The following is a 22,436-nucleotide window of genomic DNA, read 5'->3' as shown; positions in this document are numbered from 1 at the left end:
TTTTGTAAGCAATCGAGCCGCTTGTCTATCTCATGTATTTTTTTTTTTTTAATAGAATGAAGCAAGACTCGGTATATGCATCAAATTAACATATGAGATTATTTTATTATTTTTCAACTGGTAGCCTCGTTACGAAACATTATTACAATTGTTGTGTGTCAGCATATTTTACAATATTAAATACATTAATACATATATTTGAATGATGAGCTCAATTCAAAATTAAACTTATTAAAAATTTGTAGTTTACTTATTTAACACGTTAGTACGCTATATAAAAACTGTACGATATTATAACTCGATGCCATTCTGGTAAATCAAGCGAAAAATGTTTTTTTATGCCTATCAAAATCCGTGAATCAATAAAAATGTGAATTTACGGAGCTGTGAATGTATGGATCTATGCGTGCAGGTAAAATAAATATAAATAAAATATCAAAACTTCCGCGGAGAGAGGCGAAATTGCTTTCGGATTAGAATAAACAGGATAAGCAAGCGATTTTCAGTAATAAAACGCAGCGGTGGGTAATCAAATGCTGCATACTAAAAATGGTTGTGAAGATATTAAAAGAAATAATTTTATATATACATATATATAATTATCTACTCATATCTACTATATATAATCAATACAATTTATCAATATCGAAACGGTTTGTTATAAAATCTGTTTAATTGGCCGCGTTAAGTAAAATGCCATACATCGCGTTATAGCTTGACTCATAATTTATTTACTTATACTACGTACCGGAAGTTCATAAGAAAATCAAATAATATTTACGAGCAATAATTATCTTCTTTTTTTGCATTTAAGTCGCATATATATAATTCAGTCCGTTTATATGTTATGATATAGTTACACACCCAGTGTAAGTCTGTACATATGTATAATCGGTTATTCCTACATTTTATGTAGTAATAAACGTAATAAGTTATATTTCTCCTAAATATTAGTTAACATTACGGCGCCAATTGTATTACAGTAAAGTATCTTGATATATATAGAATAATGCCTTTCTCGCAGCTGGTGTAATATTTATTCAAAATACGCATCGAATGCCTTGTAATTATAATGTACATTTGCATATTAAACAACTTCTCATATTAAACAGACATTACTTTATCGAGCCACGATCTAATTGTGCTGCGTAATTGCAAAAGTATTTATTAAAAAATGTATATATATCGAACGTTCTTTAATTGCGATATACTTGCACATTAAACAACTTCCCCATATTAAACGTATGTTACTTTATTTACATTTGAGCGACGGATACAGAGTAACTTCTATCGAATTGCAGTAATACTAGTTACTATCATTACTGATAAAAAATAAACGCCATAATCACGATGACATGATAGATAATCGATATCGGTAAGTAATATGATTAAAAATATTTAAGAGAAGTATGACACAATGCAATGCGTATTTCTTAACTTTGTTAAGTGTAAGTTGACGAATCGGGGCGATAACATGTTAAATCATACAAGATAAATTTCACAAAGAAGTAACAGAAAAAGATTTATCTATTTATATATTGTTTCTTTCAAGAAACATATAAGTGATTTAATTTGTAGTAGATAATAAAGCCAGCAAATGATTATAAAGCTTAAGAACTCTGACATGTCTTTACACGCGATTTAGCATATTATTGCCTCAAAAATGTTTGAAATTCTTATACGCTCGTAACAATGACAGGTGAGGGTTTAATTCTGATCGTATGCACATGGAGAGGGAGATGAGATAGAATGAATATAATGTACATAAAAAGTATTATAATGCTGCAACTGCACACCATGATCTCATCAATCTCAATCATCACATTTTCTATTGTCTCGTTCTTTCTTTACTCCTAAATATGATTTTCTGACAACACAAATAAGTAATATTATACATTTAGATGTACGCGTTTTATCTTTAGCGCTAGCACAGAGATTAACTTGGTGAAAGATAAGTGCTAGTGTTGACACTATATACAAATTTAAAAATATATTATAATTTATAATTTCTCCTTACAAGTAAAACAAAATACTGAATTTGCAAGACATGAATTTTATGCAAAATTTTTACAATAAATTGGTGTTATGGTAATTAACCATTACTAGTTAGAATAATTACTATACTATAAGTTATATACACTTTTTTTAGAAATAATTTTTCCGTTTTATCGCAAATATTACCGACAAAAAATATCACTTTTCATCAGCTTTGTCACAATATATGTCAAAAATTTGATAGAAGATTCGATAAATCATCAATCCAATTTTTCAATATTGAATCTTGATTATTAAATCTCCAATCAAATTAAAGAAAATCAATTTAAAGCGAAGCAATAAGATAATTAAATTATCTATTTGCTTTCTTGAACATACTTCACCGCATAAGCTACTTCTTTGTTACAGTTTTATAATTATTTGCGATGTATGTATACATATTTTAGTCTTAACTGGAATAGCTGCCGCTCCTCTCAAATATTCAATATTTGAATTTATACATACTTAATTACGGATAATAATGCTCGCAAATAATATCCAGCCGATCAAGTTATATCAATCTGACACGAGGAATAAATGTATCTTTTTATTCTATTCATATGAGAGAAAAAGAAAAAATAAAGAGAAGAAAACTAAAGTCGACTACAATGTGCATTTCATGCATCTGTCAGCAACATTCAGGTGTACAGTTATAGCATTGAATACAATGTATATATGTTCTAATTTAAGTTAGGAGTCCAAGATAGTGATCATCCTAAGACTGCCAGAAACGATATTTCCAAATGATCCTAATAGGATCATTACTGCATCATTTGTACTGCACAGAATATTTCTAGATATACTACAGAGCATACAGATAAAATTATTGTTAATAATCATACTGTTCGCAATTTCTCAATAAATCATTCATCGGTCTAACATTAAAGAATTAATCGTAACAAAATGGGGAATAAAATTGATACAGGCTACATATCGTATATCTATATTAGAGCTATGAATATTCAGTTATTTCTCTTATTATTTGCAATAAATCGTTAATCTTAATTATTCATTCTCGTGATATATTACTGTTCCTGTACACAATGTCCGACAACACTAGTTTGACATACAACATGTACTAATACATGTCCAAAAGGTAGTCTGAACTATATTAAGACTCAAAGAGTTCAGTAGGTCACCCTATATTCCAAAGGAATGATTAAAAGAGAGCATGTACAAAGGATTCGTCGTTTAGCTTCGAGATCAACATGTACAGGAATATCCTCTACGTAGCTATAATAAAAATAAATTCGTGTGTTAATAAATAAATAACAAACATACATATTATAGAGTGTGATGTTTAGTGGAAGACTGTATTAAGGGTCAATATATATAAGAGATTAAACTTTTCTTAAACTTTTTTATGAGCAAGGGTCTCAAGAATACAGTTGAAATATTGAAATTAGCAGTCAGAATTACATTATACACATTGCATTAATAAATGCAGATAGTATTATTAATAAATAAGATGACTATGAATGAAGTAATTATATGTTTTATAATCATGCATATGAAATGGCAAAGTTATATAATAAAGAATATAAAAACTATAAAAAGATTACCATCAATAAATAGCATAATAAATAAAAGTAGAAGAAATATATAAGTATATGTATAGTACAGACTAGAGTTTGATGATTTAAAAAAAATAAACATCGCGCAAAGTATCCTTACAAGACTTTTTTGTATATTTATTCGTCAAATATTGAATATTTTTGAATTTTTTTGTTTCTATAATATTTAAATAAAAGAATATAATAGAAGTATCGATAATATATAAATTAACTCAATAATAAAGCATTCAAACACTATGAAAGAGGCAATAAAATTTCAAATAATTATTCGACGAATTATCTTTTCATGTATCAATTTCAAGTAACTATAAATATTGCTACGCTTATAATACGGACTAACTGTCTTAACTTAATTTTGTGTACAATATCTATATAGAAGCTTATTAATTTTATTATGTATGTTAGCAATTTATAGGTACTCATCAATTTGTAATAAAATTATGATAGGCAAGATAACAGAATAAGAGACGTTCCATAATTATTTGTATTTTTTTATCTGCTGTATAATGTAGCAATGTTGAATCTTTCAATACCCACAACTGTATCCTTCATTACCCTTAATCTGCAAAAATTTCCATTCGTATAAGAGTGCTGGGCAATATTTTATACTTTCCAAACTAAATAATTTTACATGAGTGTACTATAGTCAAACAGATAATTTTTACTATAACAAACTGTTAAAATCAGTCTATTTTCTACTTTGAAATATTCAAATGCACAAGGCATTTCCAACTCTCTAATAACTCTGATCTCTTCTGATAAATAATTTTCTACAAGAAAAAAATAAAATCTTTACTGCAACTTATGACAATGTATAATAATCCTAAAAAGGTAGACAATTAAAGAAAAATTTTAGGAAAAAAATTTATAGAAAAGATATTTTTTCCGTTTTGTAAAACAGGGTATAAATTTTTACATCATAATATTATTTTAGAAAACTTGTAAAAGTTAATTTACAAGTTGATTATCTGAAAGTATTACAATATAATAATATCTAATACCTTTTTTATAATCATCAGAAAGAAATCAAAAAGAAAATATGAGATCATGTTATAGACAAGAATTTGCTATAAGATTTTATTAATTATTTATTACTTTTTAGTCTTAATACCGCGGTAGAAATTGAAGTAAATTATTTCGGCAATCAGTTTTATGCAATCGAAAACATTGTCTTATCCGTTTGACTGAGCGCTCATATCAACTAACATATAAAGTATGACTAAAAGTTCGGGGACAATATTTATTAATAAACAAAATTATATATAGATGAAAATTGTAATTCAATATTATATTTCTCATATAAAATATGGCATGCTATCAAATGCTGATTGCGGTATATTTAGCAGACCATTGCGAAAATGTTGTCCCCAAACTTTTTTATTATACTTTTGTGATATAATTTTATGATATATTACATTGTGTGTGTGTGTGTGTGTGTGTGTGTGTGTGTGTGTAGACGTGGATACATATGTGTACACATATATATTATATGCATGTATATTGTACAGTGAGTTTGAATAGAAGTATATATACATATATATATATATATATATATATATATATACCTCTATATATGTATACGTGTGTCTCTATGTTATATACATATATAAATTTATTAATACGATAACGTGTTTGGTATTTCCTGTTTACTAACTGAATGCTCAGCACTCTTATCTTATAACGGGTTTAATTTTATACACGAATGCTTGGATGAAGATGAAGTGATTAACGTATGAGGCAGGTAGCACAGATACGTTGAGGCCCGATGCAGTCATCGTGGCAGAAGGCACCACACTGCCGACAAATTACCATGGCTCCTCGCATATTACATTCACACGGGGGTGGCGGATCGCCGCCGATTATCATCCCGGGTGCACCCGGTTCCGCGCCGCCTGTCACTCTGCTATCCGCGCCTCTTGCCTTCAGGGTGACAGCCTGATGAGAACCCTCCCCGGCGCTCGCCGGTCTTCCTCGCACTAAATGGACCCCAACGCCCATCCCTGCGATCTGCGGCGGTAATGGAGGAGCGGATGATGCTCTCGGTGCACTGTCTCCAACTCCCGTCCTTTGTACAAGTATATATTGCCCGAGACCATTGCTGGTGGTGGAACCAAGCTGCGCTATAGGAGTGCTTTCTGTAACCTACAAGGTATCAAGGGATTTAATTAACGAAATAATTACAAACGTTTTACGTAGCTTGAACTGGTATATTGCGCGTTCAAGCTACTTTCGACCGTCAATAGAAATATATTAAACAAATAACATTTAAATTAGAGCATTCTGAATTCGTTTGGTTGCATAATAAGAGCATTCGTTCGTCATCCTTGTTATGATATTTGTGTAAATAAATTTTTGTAGCATTGCACAAAATCGTCGCTGCGTCGTTGCGTTTGATAATTAAAGTCACTATCTCTACTGCGTTTAGAAACCCAAAACTAATGTAAAAATTTGTTTGTTTAGGTACCTGTATGATACCGAGATCGTCACAAGCGACCCGCGAGATTAGCACTGTACACACAGAAAAGGATAAAATAGTATGCGTGTACGTCAAGTGTTTAGTACATGAGAACAGTACATACATTTCATACAATAAGAAAAATATTGAACGATAAATTTAAAGATACTTATAGCAAAGTATGTATTTTGCATGGCTATTATTGTGATCTATCTTCCTAAGTTGTTTTTATAAGATTTATTACTAGGATTTCATGAGACCTCATTTGTTATAAGTACATTGCATAAGAATTAGCGTTTCTTTTTTATCTGCATATCTCACGGAAATGTCAAGTTCATAAAAAGATTGATATTAATATACTTTACCCTTGATATAGCAAGTAATACATGTAAAAAGCGGCACAGCTAAATATCTAAACAGCTATGTTAATAATTAATATAATAAGTACTACATACCTCCGTCGATGTAGCTTGACGCGCCGTAGCAAATACATGTCTCAGCATAACTGCTTGCGTCTTATTTTGAGCTTGTTTATTGTGTTGTATCGTTTGCTGCGTTTTCTGGGGTTTGACCGTCGTCAGGGTGCGCCCACCAGATTTGCTGGTTGTGAATGCACCGTCTCCTCTAGCAAGTAAACTTGGCGGTGGCTTTAAATGAGCCTTCAGTTGATCTCTATTCGGTGAACTTTGTATGACCTAAAATAATATCAGCGTTCCTACATTTATCAATGTAATACGCATCGCACATTCGATAAATTCATATCTTTACTACATTCACGTATGACTCTGAACTGGATATTGAGTTAGTTTACCGCTTGACATATCTGATAGCTGCGCTCCAAATTGACAGCACCCGGAGGCTCTTTCGTAGAGCTTCTCGATCTACCACCTCCTTGTTCTTTATTACTATTTCTAGAGCCTCTTTGGCTGCCTTGATTGGACACGCGCGAGGGTCGCGTCGAAACGGCTACAGATGGTCCAGCATATTGCTGTTGCTGTTGTGGCGTTTGCTGCTGCTGCTGCTGCTGTTGTTGTTGTTGTTGTTGTTGTTGATGCACAGTAGCCGCAATTTGTCGAGGTTGAACAGAAGGAGCGGTTTGATGTTGAATAACAATCGCGTTCTGCGCGCGATTCTGAGATTGTACTCCCATTGTAGTCGGGAGAGTATTTTGCACTTGACTTGGCGTCGCAATGGTGTTTTGATTCATATTATTCCGCGCATTATTGTTTTGAGTATTTATTTGGGTGATGGTATCCTGCGTTCGTATCATGTTAACTTGCGCGGTGTTACTTTGCTGGGGCTGAAGCTGGGCCGAGATCGTAGACGAGTTATTTGCCAGCGAAGATGTTGTTTCCTGTTCCGGATTAAAGCTCGTTTGCACAAATCTGATGGATTGCAATTGCGGAAACGCAATGATCGGCGGACTTTGCGATTGCAAGCTCTTCATAACGCAACTGCTTCCCGGGGTGCTGATAGTTAAGCCGTCTGATTGAAATGTAGTTCCTTGAACAACTGGCAATTGAATGCAGTTAACGGATTCCACGTTGGTATCCGCGTTAATAAACTGCTGCGAAGAAGTTGTAGAATCGGTCGTTGTGGAGGTTTCGCTGCATTCATCTTGCGTCGTTACTGTGATATTAGCCGCTACCGATCCATCAAGAGCGGCCGCCACCAAAGGCCAAGGTACTTGCAACTCTTCTTGCGTCTTTGCAAAAACAAAATATATAAATTAATATAAAATCCTGTCAAGTTTTATTGGATATATTTAAAAATAAGCAAAATTTATCAATTACTACTCATCATCTTCATACTGCTCGGATAAAAACTCTTTTTAAACTTCAAGATCTATATTCTTCGTGTTACAATTTTATTTAGTATAGATATATCGTAGTATTTTAGTTATTTCTTATCAATGAGCATTCAGGACGAATCAATCACTACTAATTATCTGTTTAGTGTTATTTTAAATCATGAAAGCTCATTTTAATTTATTCTCTCCTATGACTTAAAACAAAAAGCAGTAGCTAACTTTGTAATTTTCTTTATTATTTTCTAATTTTATCTTATTTTGTTGTTCAAAGTGATTAAAGTGACTTAGTAAACTGTACATTGTTTCTCATTTGTAATTATGTACTAAATTCTAATTTTTCTTATCTTATTCTCTAAACATTCCGATTTGCTCTAACTGTGTAATTAGCCTAAACTCGAACCGGTTGTTTCGAGTTCAAATCTTATACCAATACTCTAAGAATTGAATTATTTTTGAAAAAATAACGCGTGTGTTAATAACTAGTATGTTATCATAAGTCTTTACAAAACCAAATTTATGTTGTTTATATATATTTTTAAAGTTAGCTGGTATTACTGATATGTGTACGGTATAAATAATACTAAAATAATGATCAATGTACATATGCTTACCCTATTATTATTATTGATGTTATTCACGGTCGGATCCACTGTCCAACTACATTCTAACATTTCAGAGCAGACGTAATTATTTGCCTCTCGCAGAGCTTCATCCTCATTACCAACATTTACATCCGTTCCCGTAGTATCTTCAGTTTGTCCCGACACTACTTGCGGCTCGGTTACTTCTGCATTGGTTGAAGCCATTTCCATTCCCTCAAGAATAGGATATATTATCTCTTCTGGACATCCCGAAATCTCTTCATACATTTCGCGCATTTCTCCTCGTACCTAAAGCAAGATTCATAATAAAGTTTTTGACAACAGTGTGGAGATAGTATAATAACAATAGTATATATATTTTTTTAACCCTCGGAAGACGGACGCCGCGTGCAGGGCGGACACCGAATCACTTCTGACCCATAGTAAAGTTTGTGTTGCAAAACAAATTTTTACACGAGAATGTTATTTACTTGTTACTCATTTAGTTGTTTTTTGTTTAGAGCTCAAGATTCACGACTCCTTAGACAAGCCATACAGTCTAAACAAAACAGAGTCAGGGCATGGGTCTGGAAGGCGGTCAGAGAGTGACTCGGCGTCCACCTCCGGAGAGTTAATATTCTAGTCTATCGAGATTGTGCTAATAATACATCTACGATCTCTTAATAGCGTGTTTGATATACATTAAAACTCTTACCTCGAGTTCATGAATACGTTGTAAAGTCTCGCTATCAATTTCCATTCCTTCTGGAATTTGTGATTCGCTGTCCGCTGGATTTTCGTGGGAAGTCTGTGTTACCTCAGTTTGATCGCTATTAATCAAACTGGTATCCTCTATAACGATGTCTGCGGGCCTAACTTGATCCTGCGGCGATGAACTTTCAAGGATACTCGTGGTTTCGCAATCCGATATCTGATAAATCTGATCGCTGGATATTTGTGAAATCTGTTCCTTTGAGATCTGAGAAATCTGATCTATGGATGCTTGTGATATATATTCGTTGGATAACTGCGAAATTGATTCTACGGACGTGTGTGACCCACGTTCTATCTGTTCGCTCGATCTCGGTGACGAATTATCATCAGGTAATAGCACGGTGTCTTCCTCCGATGCTTCGATTACGTTATTTTCTATAGGTGGCAAATTTTTCTCGCTCGAGGAAAAATCTGTTTCTTCCTCGTAGACATTCGAAATGGCTTCTTGACATATTTGCCTCGCAATATCATCAGCCTCAAGCATATCTTGTTTCTCGCAAATATCCGTGATCTTGTCAGCTTCCTCTATTTTACTTTCATGCATTTGAATATCTTCTGACACTTCTATGGAATTCACTCGCATGGAGTCATCTAAATGTTTCTCATCAGTCACATTGTCCGGTAATGTATTATAATCTAAGGGCATTAAATGTTGTTGCACCTCTTCAGAATTAACTAGATCGTCGGAACTCTTTATGCTGATTTCGGTCTTGCAGCTGGTGTCGACTTTATCTTCTGTCATTACAATAGGACAGACAGCATGTTCCGACGTAGGAATATCCACATTAGCTTCCAGACGAAGTCTTAAACTTGAACGTGTTACTGCACCACTAGAACGTGACTCGGTAATATAATGGAGATTCGATTTAAGTTTAGGCTCTCGCTTTTCTCCCCATATCGGTTCAAAATGCTTCACTTTCCACGGATCTAGCTTATTCTTATCCCGTTCCGCTTCCATCTTCAGGCGTTGCTGATTTTCTGGAGTGAATTCTCCTTCTGCTAAACGTTTCCGCCATTCTAGGCAAGCTCTCGCAAAAAATTCATTGTTCAATCCAGAGATAGCAGCATCCTATAGAAATAAGATAAAATAAATTAAATTTCATACAAAAAAAGTTTAAAATTTCTAAACAATTATGTATCTGAAGTTAAAGTAACTCAATAGTATTTACTATTAAGAAATTATATATTATTTAGTACCTGTCTATCTACAGCAGGCAGGAGTTGTGCGAGCTTCCGTTGATACAGTGGGGGCAAGCCTTGAAATGTATGCCTATTTAACAGAGCGCGTAAGCTCGTACTTGCTAATATACTCGCTGGGGACTCCAAATCCACAAGACCAGCTTCTAATTGCGCAGTTGCGGACAGTCTCTTTGTAGATCTCCTGCGGCTTGACTTTAAGCTAAATCCAGGTAAACTAGCCAAAACTTCTCTCATTGTTGCAGCAGGTTCTTCCGGTGCTGTATGCGTAAAAAATATACATTATTTCAGATGAGATAAGCTATCATCATATCAATAAAACTTCACTACAATTTCTACTTTATATAAAAGATCTAAAGAAATTTAAAAAAAAATGAACTGTGTTATACGATAATCGCTTCCTCAAATTATAATAGTATCTGTGTATTACGTGTTATCATTATGTTAATCTGTGTATTTGCAACAAATATAGTGAAAACGTAAATGTTTATGTCAAACATCAATGAAAGTTTTCTCATTAACATTTAAAAAATATATTGCAGTTTCTCACAAACATATCATAGTTAAGAATATTACAATATAACATTGATTACGACATATATTCAGATATTTGTACATAAATTATAAAAACAATATATCAAAGCAATACGTGAATAAACAAATATACATATATAAAGCATTACTTTATAATATACAAAATTATTTGAACGACAAATATTATCTTTGCTCTAATACTGAGATAAAATATCGATAAATAGATTGCGACATACTAAAGTTCTATCTGTCTATGTCACAAACTAACGTCGTATCAGAGTAATCCTGGTTTATGATAAGCACATATATAGTTCTAACGTTTACTAAATATATACAAATACATGAAGAAAGTCAGTAGAATTGAATGCGTTTCTGTACATATTGCACCAATAGTAGTCTCCTAATGAAAAAAATGTAAGAAACCTTTATGGTATTTATCTATTTATACAGTGTTGACTCATTGCGATTACAGCAACGTGGCTATTTAATACATTAATAGCCTTCTGCTTATATTATACTCAAGATAAATGTTACATCTCGCTGCGAAAGGTATAAGCATTTAGAAAATCATTGAATCCCACTGACTCTCCTCTGCGAACAAGAAATGAAGAGCGGAGTTGGAAAATTACCGGTGTTGATGTGCTGCACGTTGTTGACCGGGGATGGTGGATCGTTCGGCGGCGGCGGCGGTAGCGGTTTGACAACGATCCTGGGCAACGTGCGCGAATTGCCGGACGCTATCGTCGTGTTCTTACGGCGCCGCTTGGCTTGCTGTCGCAACGCGTGCTTAATGACCTTCTTGCTGTGCACCATGCTCGAGTAGCCGGAGCAGCCCGGTATAGTCTCGCACCCCTCGCCCTTGCCGAGCTCCACGTCCGTGTCCATGGCAGCGCCTATGGCTTTGACATCGTCGGCGAGCGGAATGTCGGGGCACGCGGTGTAGGCCTGCCGCGGCATAGCGTTAGAACGTGCACTGACGCTTCCGTACGTTCGATTCCATATTCTCCCGCGATATTTCACAGCTCACGAATGTGTCCTCCTACACTCCTACCTCGCCGAGATATAAACATAACATTTCTCTCCCTCTTCCTTTCACTCTCTCTCTCTTTCTCTCTCTCTCTCTCGCGCGCTCTCTCTCTCTCTCTCTTTCGCTCTTTCTTACCAGTGACGACCGAGTGACATTCTTATCGGTGCGGTCGAAATACGCTGTGAAAGATCTCGGCGGAGGTATTTACGTCATTTCGTTCCGGGAATTCGTGAATCCACGGGATTACATTCAGCGGCGAAACGTTACGGTTCCCTCAGTCGCATAGCGAAATGCCATCCGGGAAAGTGGAGAAGCTTCCGCTTCTTTCAGCCATACTGTATTTACATATTTATGCCGCGGAAACGTCGCCGAGGGTAGACGCACGACTCGTTTTGCATCCAACGTATTCAACGTTTAACGTGTATTGCGTACTCGAGCAATGCCAATGCATACCATGCGTACATACACATATAAATACACATATATATAACGTTCTCGAAAAGTGGAGCTGAGTCGTGGAGTACAAAAATATTTGATAAGAACGCGAGGTCCCATTTTAGGCATGAATGGAAGAGATAACATATGACGAATTGGGAGCGTTCCTTTTTACTACGTTGCGATTGACCGCCCGCCATTCATGACAACCGGTGTTTAGAATTTTTCCATTGGATCGACCAATCAAAAGGTTAGGTTATGAATTGATCAATTGACGACGTGAGCAATCGTATGCCTTGCAACCTCTCAAGTAGGATCGTCCTCCAGTCTAGAACGGGCATCAAATAAATCGCGGCTTATTTTAACATTTTTTATAAAAAATCCCTGAAAATGCCTGTAGAATTAAAGGGTGCGTTCAGAAACATCACCCCCGAGCGCTGAAAATCCTATAGCATGTGTCACGTGCACTATAGATTTTCAGCACTCGGGGGGTGATGTTTCTGAACGCAGTCATGTGATTGGTTGGAGCCAAAGGTAAGAACCAATCACTTTCTACTGCTATATAAATATCGGCCAAGAAGAATGACAAGTGAGAACTTGAGAGGCGATCTCTCGTCGAATTTTGGAGAAAATAAGGTTAACGTCGTGCGGTCGTGCCGACGCTGCCCGTCATTAAAAATAGGAATCTATTGAATATTTATTTGTGAAGTATTTGTTCCTTCACCATCAATCATGACGCTCACAAATAAGGTAAGAAAAATGTTTCACGTTATTATTATTGCGCGCGACGATTGGAAACATTTTATTTATCTGCAACTCAAACACTCGAAATTTTTCAGATGGATATCGACGAGAAGAATGCTAAGGGAGAAGGCTTTAAACCGTATTACATTACGAAGATCGAGGAATTGCAGTTAATTGTTGCTGAAAAGAGTCAAAATTTAAGGAGACTGCAAGCACAGCGTAATGAACTCAACGCCAAAGGTATCTATTTTGACTTAGCGCGATACAAATATTGCTATAAAACTCGGATATGTTCTGTGATGTAATAAAATTCTTTGAATTGTCATCTTTTGTAGTACGCATGTTACGCGAAGAGTTACAACTCCTGCAAGAACAGGGTTCCTATGTCGGAGAAGTAGTTAAACCTATGGACAAGAAGAAGGTCCTAGTTAAAGTACATCCGGAAGGCAAATTTGTGGTAGATATAGACAAGAACATCGACATCAACGACGTGACTCCGAACTCGCGTGTTGCTCTGCGTAACGAAAGTTACACTCTGCATAAAATATTGCCGAATAAAGTCGATCCACTTGTCTCCCTTATGATGGTAGAGAAAGTGCCGGATTCTACCTACGAAATGGTTGGAGGTTTAGATAAACAGATAAAGGAGATAAAAGAGGTCATAGAGTTGCCGGTCAAGCATCCAGAATTGTTTGATGCTCTTGGAATTGCACAGCCAAAAGGTGTACTGCTGTATGGACCACCAGGTAATTTATTGTTTATTATATTACCAAAGACGGACCTTATGTGGAACCTTTATATTCTATCGTAATTATCTGCTGCATGCTTAGCTTCCATAATGGTGTAATAACAATGCAACAAAATCTTTCAGGTACCGGCAAGACTCTTCTTGCAAGAGCGGTCGCGCATCATACCGAGTGCACCTTTATTCGCGTATCCGGATCTGAGTTGGTGCAGAAATTTATCGGAGAAGGTTCGCGTATGGTTCGCGAATTGTTCGTCATGGCAAGAGAACACGCACCGTCTATAATATTCATGGACGAAATCGATTCCATTGGAAGTTCCCGGATTGAATCTGGGTCTGGTGGCGATAGTGAAGTATGTATGAAATATATGTGTGAATACAAATATAGTTTCGTAATTGTGTTCTAAATTATACTTTCAGGTACAACGTACCATGTTAGAATTGCTGAATCAGTTGGACGGTTTTGAAGCAACGAAGAACATAAAAGTTATTATGGCCACAAACAGAATTGATATCCTGGATCCGGCATTATTGCGTCCCGGCCGTATTGATCGTAAGATCGAATTTCCACCTCCAAACGAAGAGGCTAGATTGGACATCCTGAAGATTCATTCTAGGAAAATGAATTTGACACGTGGAATAAATCTGAGAAAGATAGCTGAACTCATGCCTGGTGCGTCAGGAGCAGAAGTCAAGGTAATAAAAGATAGTTCTCTACCGCAGTTTCATAATTGAGAGCATGGAATAAATGTTAAATGATCTAAATCTAATTCTCTGCTCTTAACATATTAATTTATTCTAAAGATTTTTTAAAAGAAGAATACATAAGATATCTTGTGCCATTCCACTATCTTAAATTCGAGAGCTTTTCTCATATTTTACTTTTATTACGATAAAAAAGAAGTTTGCTAAATTTTCTGGCATGCCATAACTTCTTAAATATTTGCATACACGTTCTAAAATGTGAATGTATATTGTTTATATTATAGGGTGTTTGTACGGAAGCTGGAATGTATGCTCTTAGAGAACGTCGAGTTCATGTAACTCAAGAAGATTTTGAGATGGCTGTAGCAAAGGTGATGCAGAAGGATTCTGAGAAAAATATGTCGATCAAGAAGTTATGGAAATAATCAGCTTTGCAATTTTTCAATGTCTCATTAACAATCTTCAATCTATTATTCTCTCATAAGCGAATTATTTTAATGGCAATATATTTAAGATGTGTAAACGTAGAAACTTTATGTGTGAAATTAGAGATAACAGTAAAACTATTGTAATATCAAAACAATGAAATTTTATTACTGTATTTAAAAAATACCATACCATTATTAAATACAATTTAATTTAAAACAGATTTTTGCTTATATGTACCTTATGTAGTAATAGCAATGCCGTTTGTTGAAACAATTTTTTCATAATCGTACCTATCGTTCTCAATAGCGAGTCGCTCCATTTAAGGGTTTCCTCATAGAACATAGGATGTCCACTATTATACGTTTATTTGATAATTATATTTATCCTGAGATTAATGAAAACATAAAGCCGTCAACCATGTATTTTAACTTAAAGATATATACAAAAAAATTCCCTGCAGTACAAAATACCTTGTATCTAACACGCAAAGAAATCTATAAAAAAAATTCAAGAGAAATTATATGGTTGCTGCAAAGAAGTCTTGATTGCTCTACCAACTGTGGCAACTGTACAATCAATAAGTCTCCCGCTTAATTTTCAAAATATTGACCCGTAATTAACTGACTTTAGCTGACTGCTTCGTAAAGATTCGCCCCAAGTGTTTTAAAATCACTATTTAGCATCAGACGTTGAAGCCAATCCGCCGCTAAATCGTTTGGCGTTGGATTATCCGGAATCTGCCCATTTATAATAGGAATAATCTTGGCCAAGGCCATAGTGGTTTTGTTAACATCTACAAATCCATTCAAATCATTTGCAGCTCCTTCCCTCGTTAAAGTCGGATTTTCAGCGCTCGATTCTCCCAAAAGCGATGTTTTATTTACACCAACAGTTTTAGAAGGATGAAGGTATTCAGTAAAGTATGCAGCTATATGATCCATCAATAAGACAAATCCACTTCTGATATTTTTCTGCATTAAATCCTGGACTTCTTCGCTCTCCGACACATCTAGCATCTGATCCCTTAGCTTCGAATAGGTAGATGTGTCGCTGTTTTCAATATCATGTTGCAACGTGTAGTAAGTGAAATTTTTCACAGGATCTCTCGAGCTGTCGGCCGACACGGATGATGTAACTGCCCAATAAATTTGTTCTAAATCTCTCAACGTTAATTGCTGCGTCAGAGACAACGAAGCTGTGACTTCAGCAACTTTACTCTTTATGAAACTGCTCAAGTTTTTAATGCCCTCGTATATAAAATAACTAGAAAGAGCCATGTATCTTGCCTGTACCTCACTGCCGATAGTCCCATTATCCACATTCTGTACACCTTTGTACATATGCCCGCTAATCAAATTGAGCTGAATTCTAAGAAATGTAACTAGCATAGTATAAGAATAAATTATTACGGCCGATCGCGTGATCGCCAACACCTTCAGTTGACTCCAGGACGTTAGCTTGTCGGCCGAGCCGTCTCTAAGTTGATTTATGATTATCTCCGTGTCGATTTCTTTGACGACAGAGTTTCTCAGAGTCACCGCGAGAGACGATATCATTTGGTTACACGTTCTCTCCGTGCTCTCATAGTACTGTCGTTTCCTCGTCCTTTCCATCAGCATCCTGATCTCATTTTCTTGCCACTCTCGCAGCTTACGCTGCGTGTAACGCGTCAAGAAGATGACGCTGCTAATAATGACGCTCCCAAATATAAACTTACGCCTGTGACGACTCAAAAATCCCCGAATGCTTGAAAACATGTCTTAAATTGTTTATGTGGATCCGATACACGTACAGATATATTACAAAATGTTTAAAATTTGTCCATAACAAACTTGGACACTAGGAATAATCCTAGAAATCATACACGTTCATTCCATATTATCTGACTCAGACTGCATATTCGTGGCAACGCGTTCTAATCTGTTTGTGATATAATTGGTTGTGTCAATAAATCTCTCCACGCAATTCACGAGACACTTGTGAACTTTAGGCTCCAGGCGTAGCGACGGCTTATCCATACAAGTCTCCCAGCAAAGACCCGTTAATTCATGTACTAATCCCTGAAAATATTACAAAAATATCATATTAAAGAAATATATGGTAAGATATATAATAGATTATTGAATTTAAATTTTCTCAAGTATATCAGTGGAGTTGAGATCGAACTGTCCGATAAAGTTGGAAATGATGAAAAATATTTATTTCAGGTCTCTTTTTTTAGCAATTACAAAGTGCGAAATATAAATAGAAAATATCTGCAAATTTATTTGCGCAACCGATCCAGGAACTAACCTGAAAATGTTGCTTTTTCGTTTCGGTCTCGATAAAATGCTGCAACTGATCGTCCAGGACAACCTGCGTGTCCGAGTTTTCCATAAGACTCATACTTCGGATCCTCGCGTTCGTATATCTACCTGCATTAATGCAAATTTCCGACTTTTTCGAAATTACCTTTACCCTTATGCAATGTAACGATACCCGGAACCAGTTTTATATATTCGCAAGAAAAGTCTGGAAAAGTCCTCTCTGATAATTTATTTGCTATCAATGGTACTTATCTCGATTCTCGAGTCGCGTAAATGCGTAGGTAACCTTTAAAATTCTCCGAAAGTTATTCAGAATCGAAAAATTCCCTAGCGACTAGCCAATCAGCGCAGTCGGCCATGCATCAACGTGAAGTTAGCCGGCCGTTTGTTGAATGCAAGTCACGTTCGAAGTTCCTGAATATAGACGCTGAGGGTGCCATTATGCTGGGCACAATAAATTAATCAAGTATTGCGACTTTTAAGGAGGTTGAAATATATTTTTTTATTATACTGCCAAATTATTTCCATATTACAATACTACTTTATATACATAAAAGATGATCAATAGCAATTCATTGTACGCCGATAAAACTTTTTACACTTTTTATTTATAAAAAACCTACATATTAGTAATCGCTTTTAGTCGTGCATGCATACCTACTGTATAAAGAGAATTAAGCAATCTCATATTCTTCTTTTTAGCCTAAAAACTTTGAAAGTACAATATAAATTAAGTTTAATGATAAAAACAAGCAACAAAAATTGTAAAACAAGTTTCCGCATATAATTTCGTTATAATCAGTAGGAAAAAAATTAACCGAAGAGACCCAGTATGCTGTTCTAAACAAATAAAAATCAAAATAACATAAGTCATCTCATGCACAACACAAATATTTATATTCAATTATTATTTTAAAGTATACTCTAATATATATTTTTTCTCTCTCAATTCGCGATCGATATTCATTTGTATTCGAGTTACCAAGTCCTTGCAATGCAATAAATACAATAATTGTCTTTAACTCGCTTCATAATTTTATACATTGCTCGATAATAAATGGCAAATCAATGAGATCATATAGTGAATTTAGAAATATTTACATCTACTTTGAGTTTTTCAATTCTCGACAAACTCTAAATTTTTAAAAATACAAATAACATATATTAAGATAGAAAATGCACTTATAATGAGTACAATTGATTTTATCCCCAATTTATTTGGATCAATGTTTTTCTTTTAAAGAAAATAAATTTAAGAAAACTATTACTCAACTGGCATTACTCAACATTTGTATTTGCTGTGAGTATTCGTTGTTTTAACCGTTCAAATTTATCGTTAAAAGTCTACTTTTATCAAGCGGTTAAAACTATATTTGTTTATAGACTTTGTATATGATTTTGATCGCGGAACAGAAAAAAATGTCGTAATTTTATTTTTTGATAAATCATAATATTTAGAATAGTCAGAACAATTTCCAGTGTGGAAGATACATACTTCACAAAGAGAAGATAAATACTTCACAAATATTGACTAGGTTTACCTTTACAAGATATAATGCAAATAACGAGCTGATCATAACAATCAAAAACAAGAGTTATTTATATAATTAATATCATATTTTTTATTCAACTTTACTAATTCAAAATATGTGTATACAGAATGGTCCATTGCAACTGGATAGTATTTTAACGGTAGATACTATAAATCTAAAATTAAAAAGCCAATAATTTTTTTATCGAGTGATTAATATATTTCGTGAGTCAAAAGCGATTAAAGGATTTTTTATGGATCCAAAATTTCGGAAACGTAAATAAATACCAAAATATTACTCAGCTTATTTGACTTTAATTGAATAGAATATTTACTTAATATTTGTTAACGCGATAGTTGATGTTAAAAAGTAAATAATTACGATAAATGATAATAAAAATGTTCGAAAAGAATCAGTTTCAAGTTTCCGTTGTCAGTAGACCACTTCGTATATCGTAGTGTGAATTACAAAATTGTCACGATAATACTACCATGTTTTTTGCGATTTTTCCTATTTAATTTCCTATTTAAATCTATATGTTATGTACGCTGAAAATAATTAATTCGACAATCCTTACTTCTAAAATTTCCGATGATTTTATAGAATCACTGGCGAATATTCTACAAAATCGCCAACAATTTTATCACAAAACTAATTATCTAGAATATATGGATGTACACATGTTTTTACTTTTCTATTTCTAAGGATAATTTTACATAACAATCATGATCAAAAGGCAACAGTAGACACATTAAAAAAAGTCATATTTGTTTTCAAATGATTCTAAAAATGTTCCATGTTAACAATAACATAATGCATGGAAAGTGTAATATGCGTGTTTCAAAGTTATAATCCACATTACACGACTTTGCGTTTTATACTACTCGAAAGACAGTTTGGTTCTGTAAATTATAAATTAACAAAAAAGTCTACTCTGGTAAGATAAAAGTCAACGAAGAATACTGGAAATTGAATTCTGACTTTACACTAAATAAAATTACCAACAACATTACAGCATCCTTATATGACGTGAACGATATTTTATTAAGCCTTTCCAATTTTCTAGAATGACTATACTATACCGGAGAAACGAACATCTCACATTTATGCCAGAAGACAGCTAAGAGACTGGCTTTCATCTATTTCATATAGGTTTCTTCGTTTTTTGCAAATCAATTCGTATGCAAATAAGAAACAGATTAAACATACTCCTCGTCCTCATCCATAAACTACGATTGACATCGTCATTCTACCACATTCCGCTTATTGATTTTGCGTTCGTCGTTCTCCAATGATATTTTCTAATTTCCGTGCAACAAAAGTTGCAGTTTTTTTAGGAGATGAGCCTTCCGTCATTTCTACATCCGTGTCATCGGTAAGTAATCGCTTTCCTACACTTTTTTTCGCATTCACAGAAATCATCTTATTGATAGCTTCTAAATCCTGAAAAATGTATCAATTATATAAGAACAAAGAAGAATCAATTTTCACAAAAATCCATAGATTTAAAAGTTAATTATAAAACTTATATTTTAAATTTTAAAAATATATATCTTACCTTAGCAGGGCTACGATTGAAGCAATAACTTAATTGCGGCGCCGGTGATGCACTGATAGCCTTCGGATCTAGAGTGTGTGTCATAATACTACTAGTGACACGTCTCACTGGAGAATTAGCAGGTGTCTTTCCTTTCGGTAAAGGACTCAACGAGAGATTCATGACGTTACCGCGAGCCGATCCAAATTTGTTTGCAAATTCCTCGACCTGCGGAACATATATCGCGTTATAGAACTCGATTAGGTGGCGGCGTATCTCTCCATTCAAGTTTTGCGACGTTCCGGCCATATTTGTCGGCGTTGGTGGAGTTATATTTTCCTCTAACATAGTATTATCCTCCGATCTTTCGTTACCAGTTGTCCCTGGATCACCGTCATTAGAAACTTTTTCGATAAGCACCGATCTATGTATATGTGACTCTGCCTGCGGTTGTAGATGATAACACCGAATGATTTCCTTGAACGAGTTTCTCTCCATCCTGACCAGTTTAGATATTATATAAATTGCACACATCAAGATCTGATCGAGATGCCGGTCCTTCATCAATTTGGTACGTTCCTTGATGGAGTATTCGAAGATTGTCCATATCTTTTTCTTATCGTTATCCGATATCTCCAATGAATTGCACAAGTCCTGCATACGTACACACGCAAGATTGTAGAACTTTCGGAAGAACAGTGTAACGGAGCCCGTTCTTAATACAGGTTGACCAGGAGCGTTCGGATCAGTAGTTTCCAAAGTGCCAGGCAAAGAAACTTCCTCACAACTCGGCACACCGTCCGGCAAAGACTCGATGGTTTGCCACAAAGGACTATCACTTTGCCAAGCCAAGGACTCCAGAATCTTCTCTTCGATCTGATTCAAGTGCTTGACAACATCTAGCGACAATTGATCTTTGGCTCTTACTATAATTTCTATGACCTTATAGAAATAGTAAGCATCCAGATTCAAAGCCTTCAATATCCAGGGAAATATCTTATCATTGCTTTTGTATGAATATATAACTATTTCAAGACAGCAGGCAAAAAGGCATTGGATAAAGACTTCGTTTAAAAGAAGATTCTGCAACAAATAATTATTAAGATATAAAAACTACTTAATAAATGCTACTTCAATAATTTTTTTATCTATAATTATCTCCATTTGTATAAACTTACAGTTATGTCATCATTCGGTTTTTTGCGTTTCTCGTCGTTTAAAATCATTTCTAGAAGTTTGTAAAACAGGATTTGTCCCATGAGAAGGCTCTCGTCCTCGACTGTGGTCTTCATGTTGAAGCAGTAAGATTCGAGGCCATTCTTGGCCGCGATCGTCTCCTTTTGCTTCTCGTCCTCGGTGCGGTACCTCTCCGCCTCGTTCACCATCCTCTCAATATCATCCTTGCTGAGTCGATTCTTGTCGTTGGTGATGGTGATGGTGATCTTGTTCTCCTTGCCAGTGGACTTGTCCACGGCGGAGACGTTGAGGATACCGTTCGCGTCGATGTCGAAGGTAACCTCGATCTGAGGAACTCCACGAGGTGCTGGGGGGATACCGCTAAGCTCGAATTTGCCCAGCAGATTGTTGTCCTTAGTCATGGCACGCTCACCCTCGTACACTTGTGTAAGGAAAGCCCTTTTGAATAGAGGTTAGTGGGCTTGAGTGGGCTTGGTGTCAGGATTAAGGGCAGCTAGAAAGGATCTCCACAGGGACGAGTAATCAAGGAACACACAACTTGAGCACAGGACTTTATTCCGATATAATTAGAGTAGCGAGCGTTACGTGTGACCTGGTCGGCGGTCGTGAGCGAAGTGTTTGGATTTTGGATTTGGAAGTGTTGCAGCTTGCAGCCGCTGCTGCCGCTACCGAAATCCCGCGCGCAACCTGAGCGCCGCCCGCCAATCAGCGTCCTTCGCCAATGGGCGTTGCCGCCGCACACGCCATCTTAACCGCGCGCAATATGAATGAGGCCTACGACCTTGGCTGACGTTTACACTTGAATCAACACGCCAGGTTG

The 22,436-nt window shown here is 35.4% G+C and overlaps 5 protein-coding genes across 8 annotated transcripts; 1 reads left to right on the top strand and 4 right to left on the bottom strand.

Annotated features, from left to right (window-relative positions):
- Positions 1-76: 76 nt before the first annotated feature.
- On the bottom strand, positions 77-12,493 carry Asx (Additional sex combs). Of its 4 annotated transcripts, none has more exons than XM_071773092.1 (8): positions 12,122-12,491; positions 11,589-12,010; positions 10,426-10,685; positions 9,170-10,297; positions 8,485-8,763; positions 6,875-7,768; positions 6,519-6,758; positions 77-5,750 (listed from the first exon to the last, which is right to left on the bottom strand). In XM_071773092.1, the coding sequence occupies exons 2-8, from the start codon at positions 11,914-11,916 to the stop codon at positions 5,334-5,336; spliced, it is 3,546 nt and encodes a 1,181-aa protein (XP_071629193.1). In that variant the 5' UTR covers positions 11,917-12,010; positions 12,122-12,491; the 3' UTR covers positions 77-5,333. The 4 variants fall into 4 exon arrangements, with proteins under 4 accessions (XP_071629193.1, XP_071629192.1, XP_071629194.1 ...); XM_071773091.1 differs by having other exon boundaries at positions 11,589-12,006; positions 12,122-12,490; XM_071773093.1 differs by adding an exon at positions 6,073-6,116 and having other exon boundaries at positions 5,614-5,750; positions 11,589-12,492.
- Positions 12,494-13,007: 514 nt separating this feature from the next.
- Rpt6 (26S proteasome regulatory subunit Rpt6) lies at positions 13,008-15,264 on the top strand. The gene is made up of 6 exons (XM_071773105.1): positions 13,008-13,171; positions 13,261-13,405; positions 13,501-13,911; positions 14,037-14,263; positions 14,331-14,606; positions 14,900-15,264. Exons 1-6 carry the CDS (start codon positions 13,154-13,156, stop codon positions 15,038-15,040), a joined length of 1,218 nt encoding a protein of 405 aa, XP_071629206.1. The 5' UTR covers positions 13,008-13,153; the 3' UTR covers positions 15,041-15,264.
- Pex3 (peroxin 3) lies at positions 15,182-16,801 on the bottom strand. Its single transcript, XM_071773118.1, has one exon. It carries the CDS (start codon positions 16,799-16,801, stop codon positions 15,671-15,673), a length of 1,131 nt encoding a protein of 376 aa, XP_071629219.1. The 3' UTR covers positions 15,182-15,670.
- On the bottom strand, positions 16,797-17,630 carry LOC139809880 (mitochondrial import inner membrane translocase subunit Tim8 A-like). The gene is made up of 2 exons (XM_071773124.1): positions 17,337-17,630; positions 16,797-17,104 (listed from the first exon to the last, which is right to left on the bottom strand). Exons 1-2 carry the CDS (start codon positions 17,427-17,429, stop codon positions 16,913-16,915), a joined length of 285 nt encoding a protein of 94 aa, XP_071629225.1. The 5' UTR covers positions 17,430-17,630; the 3' UTR covers positions 16,797-16,912.
- A 196-nt stretch (positions 17,631-17,826) lies between these two features.
- Positions 17,827-22,281, bottom strand: LOC139809866 (retinoblastoma-like protein 1). The gene is made up of 3 exons (XM_071773096.1): positions 21,598-22,281; positions 20,441-21,502; positions 17,827-20,325 (listed from the first exon to the last, which is right to left on the bottom strand). The coding sequence occupies exons 1-3, from the start codon at positions 22,015-22,017 to the stop codon at positions 20,146-20,148; spliced, it is 1,662 nt and encodes a 553-aa protein (XP_071629197.1). The 5' UTR covers positions 22,018-22,281; the 3' UTR covers positions 17,827-20,145.
- Positions 22,282-22,436: the final 155 nt, after the last annotated feature.

Source organism: Temnothorax longispinosus, chromosome 3 (genome assembly GCF_030848805.1).
Source record: "Temnothorax longispinosus isolate EJ_2023e chromosome 3, Tlon_JGU_v1, whole genome shotgun sequence".
Lineage (NCBI taxonomy): Eukaryota > Metazoa > Arthropoda > Insecta > Hymenoptera > Formicidae > Temnothorax > Temnothorax longispinosus.
This window is presented reverse-complemented; position numbering and strand designations above follow the sequence as displayed.

What these genes read in the sequence shown, in the direction of transcription:
- Asx (XM_071773092.1), bottom strand. Translation starts at nt 11,916, where the DNA reads ATGCCGCGGCAGGCCTACACCGCGTGCCCCGACATTCCGCTCGCCGAC. An exon ending in TGCCTGCTGTAGATAGACAG is followed by an intron (nt 10,298 to 10,425) that starts GTACTAAATAAT and finishes TTATTTCTATAG; the next exon opens with GATGCTGCTATCTCTGGATT. An exon ending in AACGTATTCATGAACTCGAG is followed by an intron (nt 8,764 to 9,169) that starts GTAAGAGTTTTA and finishes ATCTTGCTTTAG; the next exon opens with GTACGAGGAGAAATGCGCGA.
- Rpt6 (XM_071773105.1), top strand. An exon ending in TAATGAACTCAACGCCAAAG is followed by an intron (nt 13,406 to 13,500) that starts GTATCTATTTTG and finishes CATCTTTTGTAG; the next exon opens with TACGCATGTTACGCGAAGAG. An exon ending in GGTCTGGTGGCGATAGTGAA is followed by an intron (nt 14,264 to 14,330) that starts GTATGTATGAAA and finishes TTATACTTTCAG; the next exon opens with GTACAACGTACCATGTTAGA.
- Pex3 (XM_071773118.1), bottom strand. Translation starts at nt 16,801, where the DNA reads ATGTTTTCAAGCATTCGGGGATTTTTGAGTCGTCACAGGCGTAAGTTT.
- LOC139809880 (XM_071773124.1), bottom strand. Translation starts at nt 17,429, where the DNA reads ATGAGTCTTATGGAAAACTCGGACACGCAGGTTGTCCTGGACGATCAG. An exon ending in CGAAAAAGCAACATTTTCAG is followed by an intron (nt 17,105 to 17,336) that starts GTTAGTTCCTGG and finishes TAATATTTTCAG; the next exon opens with GGATTAGTACATGAATTAAC.
- LOC139809866 (XM_071773096.1), bottom strand. Translation starts at nt 22,017, where the DNA reads ATGACTAAGGACAACAATCTGCTGGGCAAATTCGAGCTTAGCGGTATC. An exon ending in AACCGAATGATGACATAACT is followed by an intron (nt 21,503 to 21,597) that starts GTAAGTTTATAC and finishes TATTTGTTGCAG; the next exon opens with AATCTTCTTTTAAACGAAGT. An exon ending in TCAATCGTAGCCCTGCTAAG is followed by an intron (nt 20,326 to 20,440) that starts GTAAGATATATA and finishes TACATTTTTCAG; the next exon opens with GATTTAGAAGCTATCAATAA.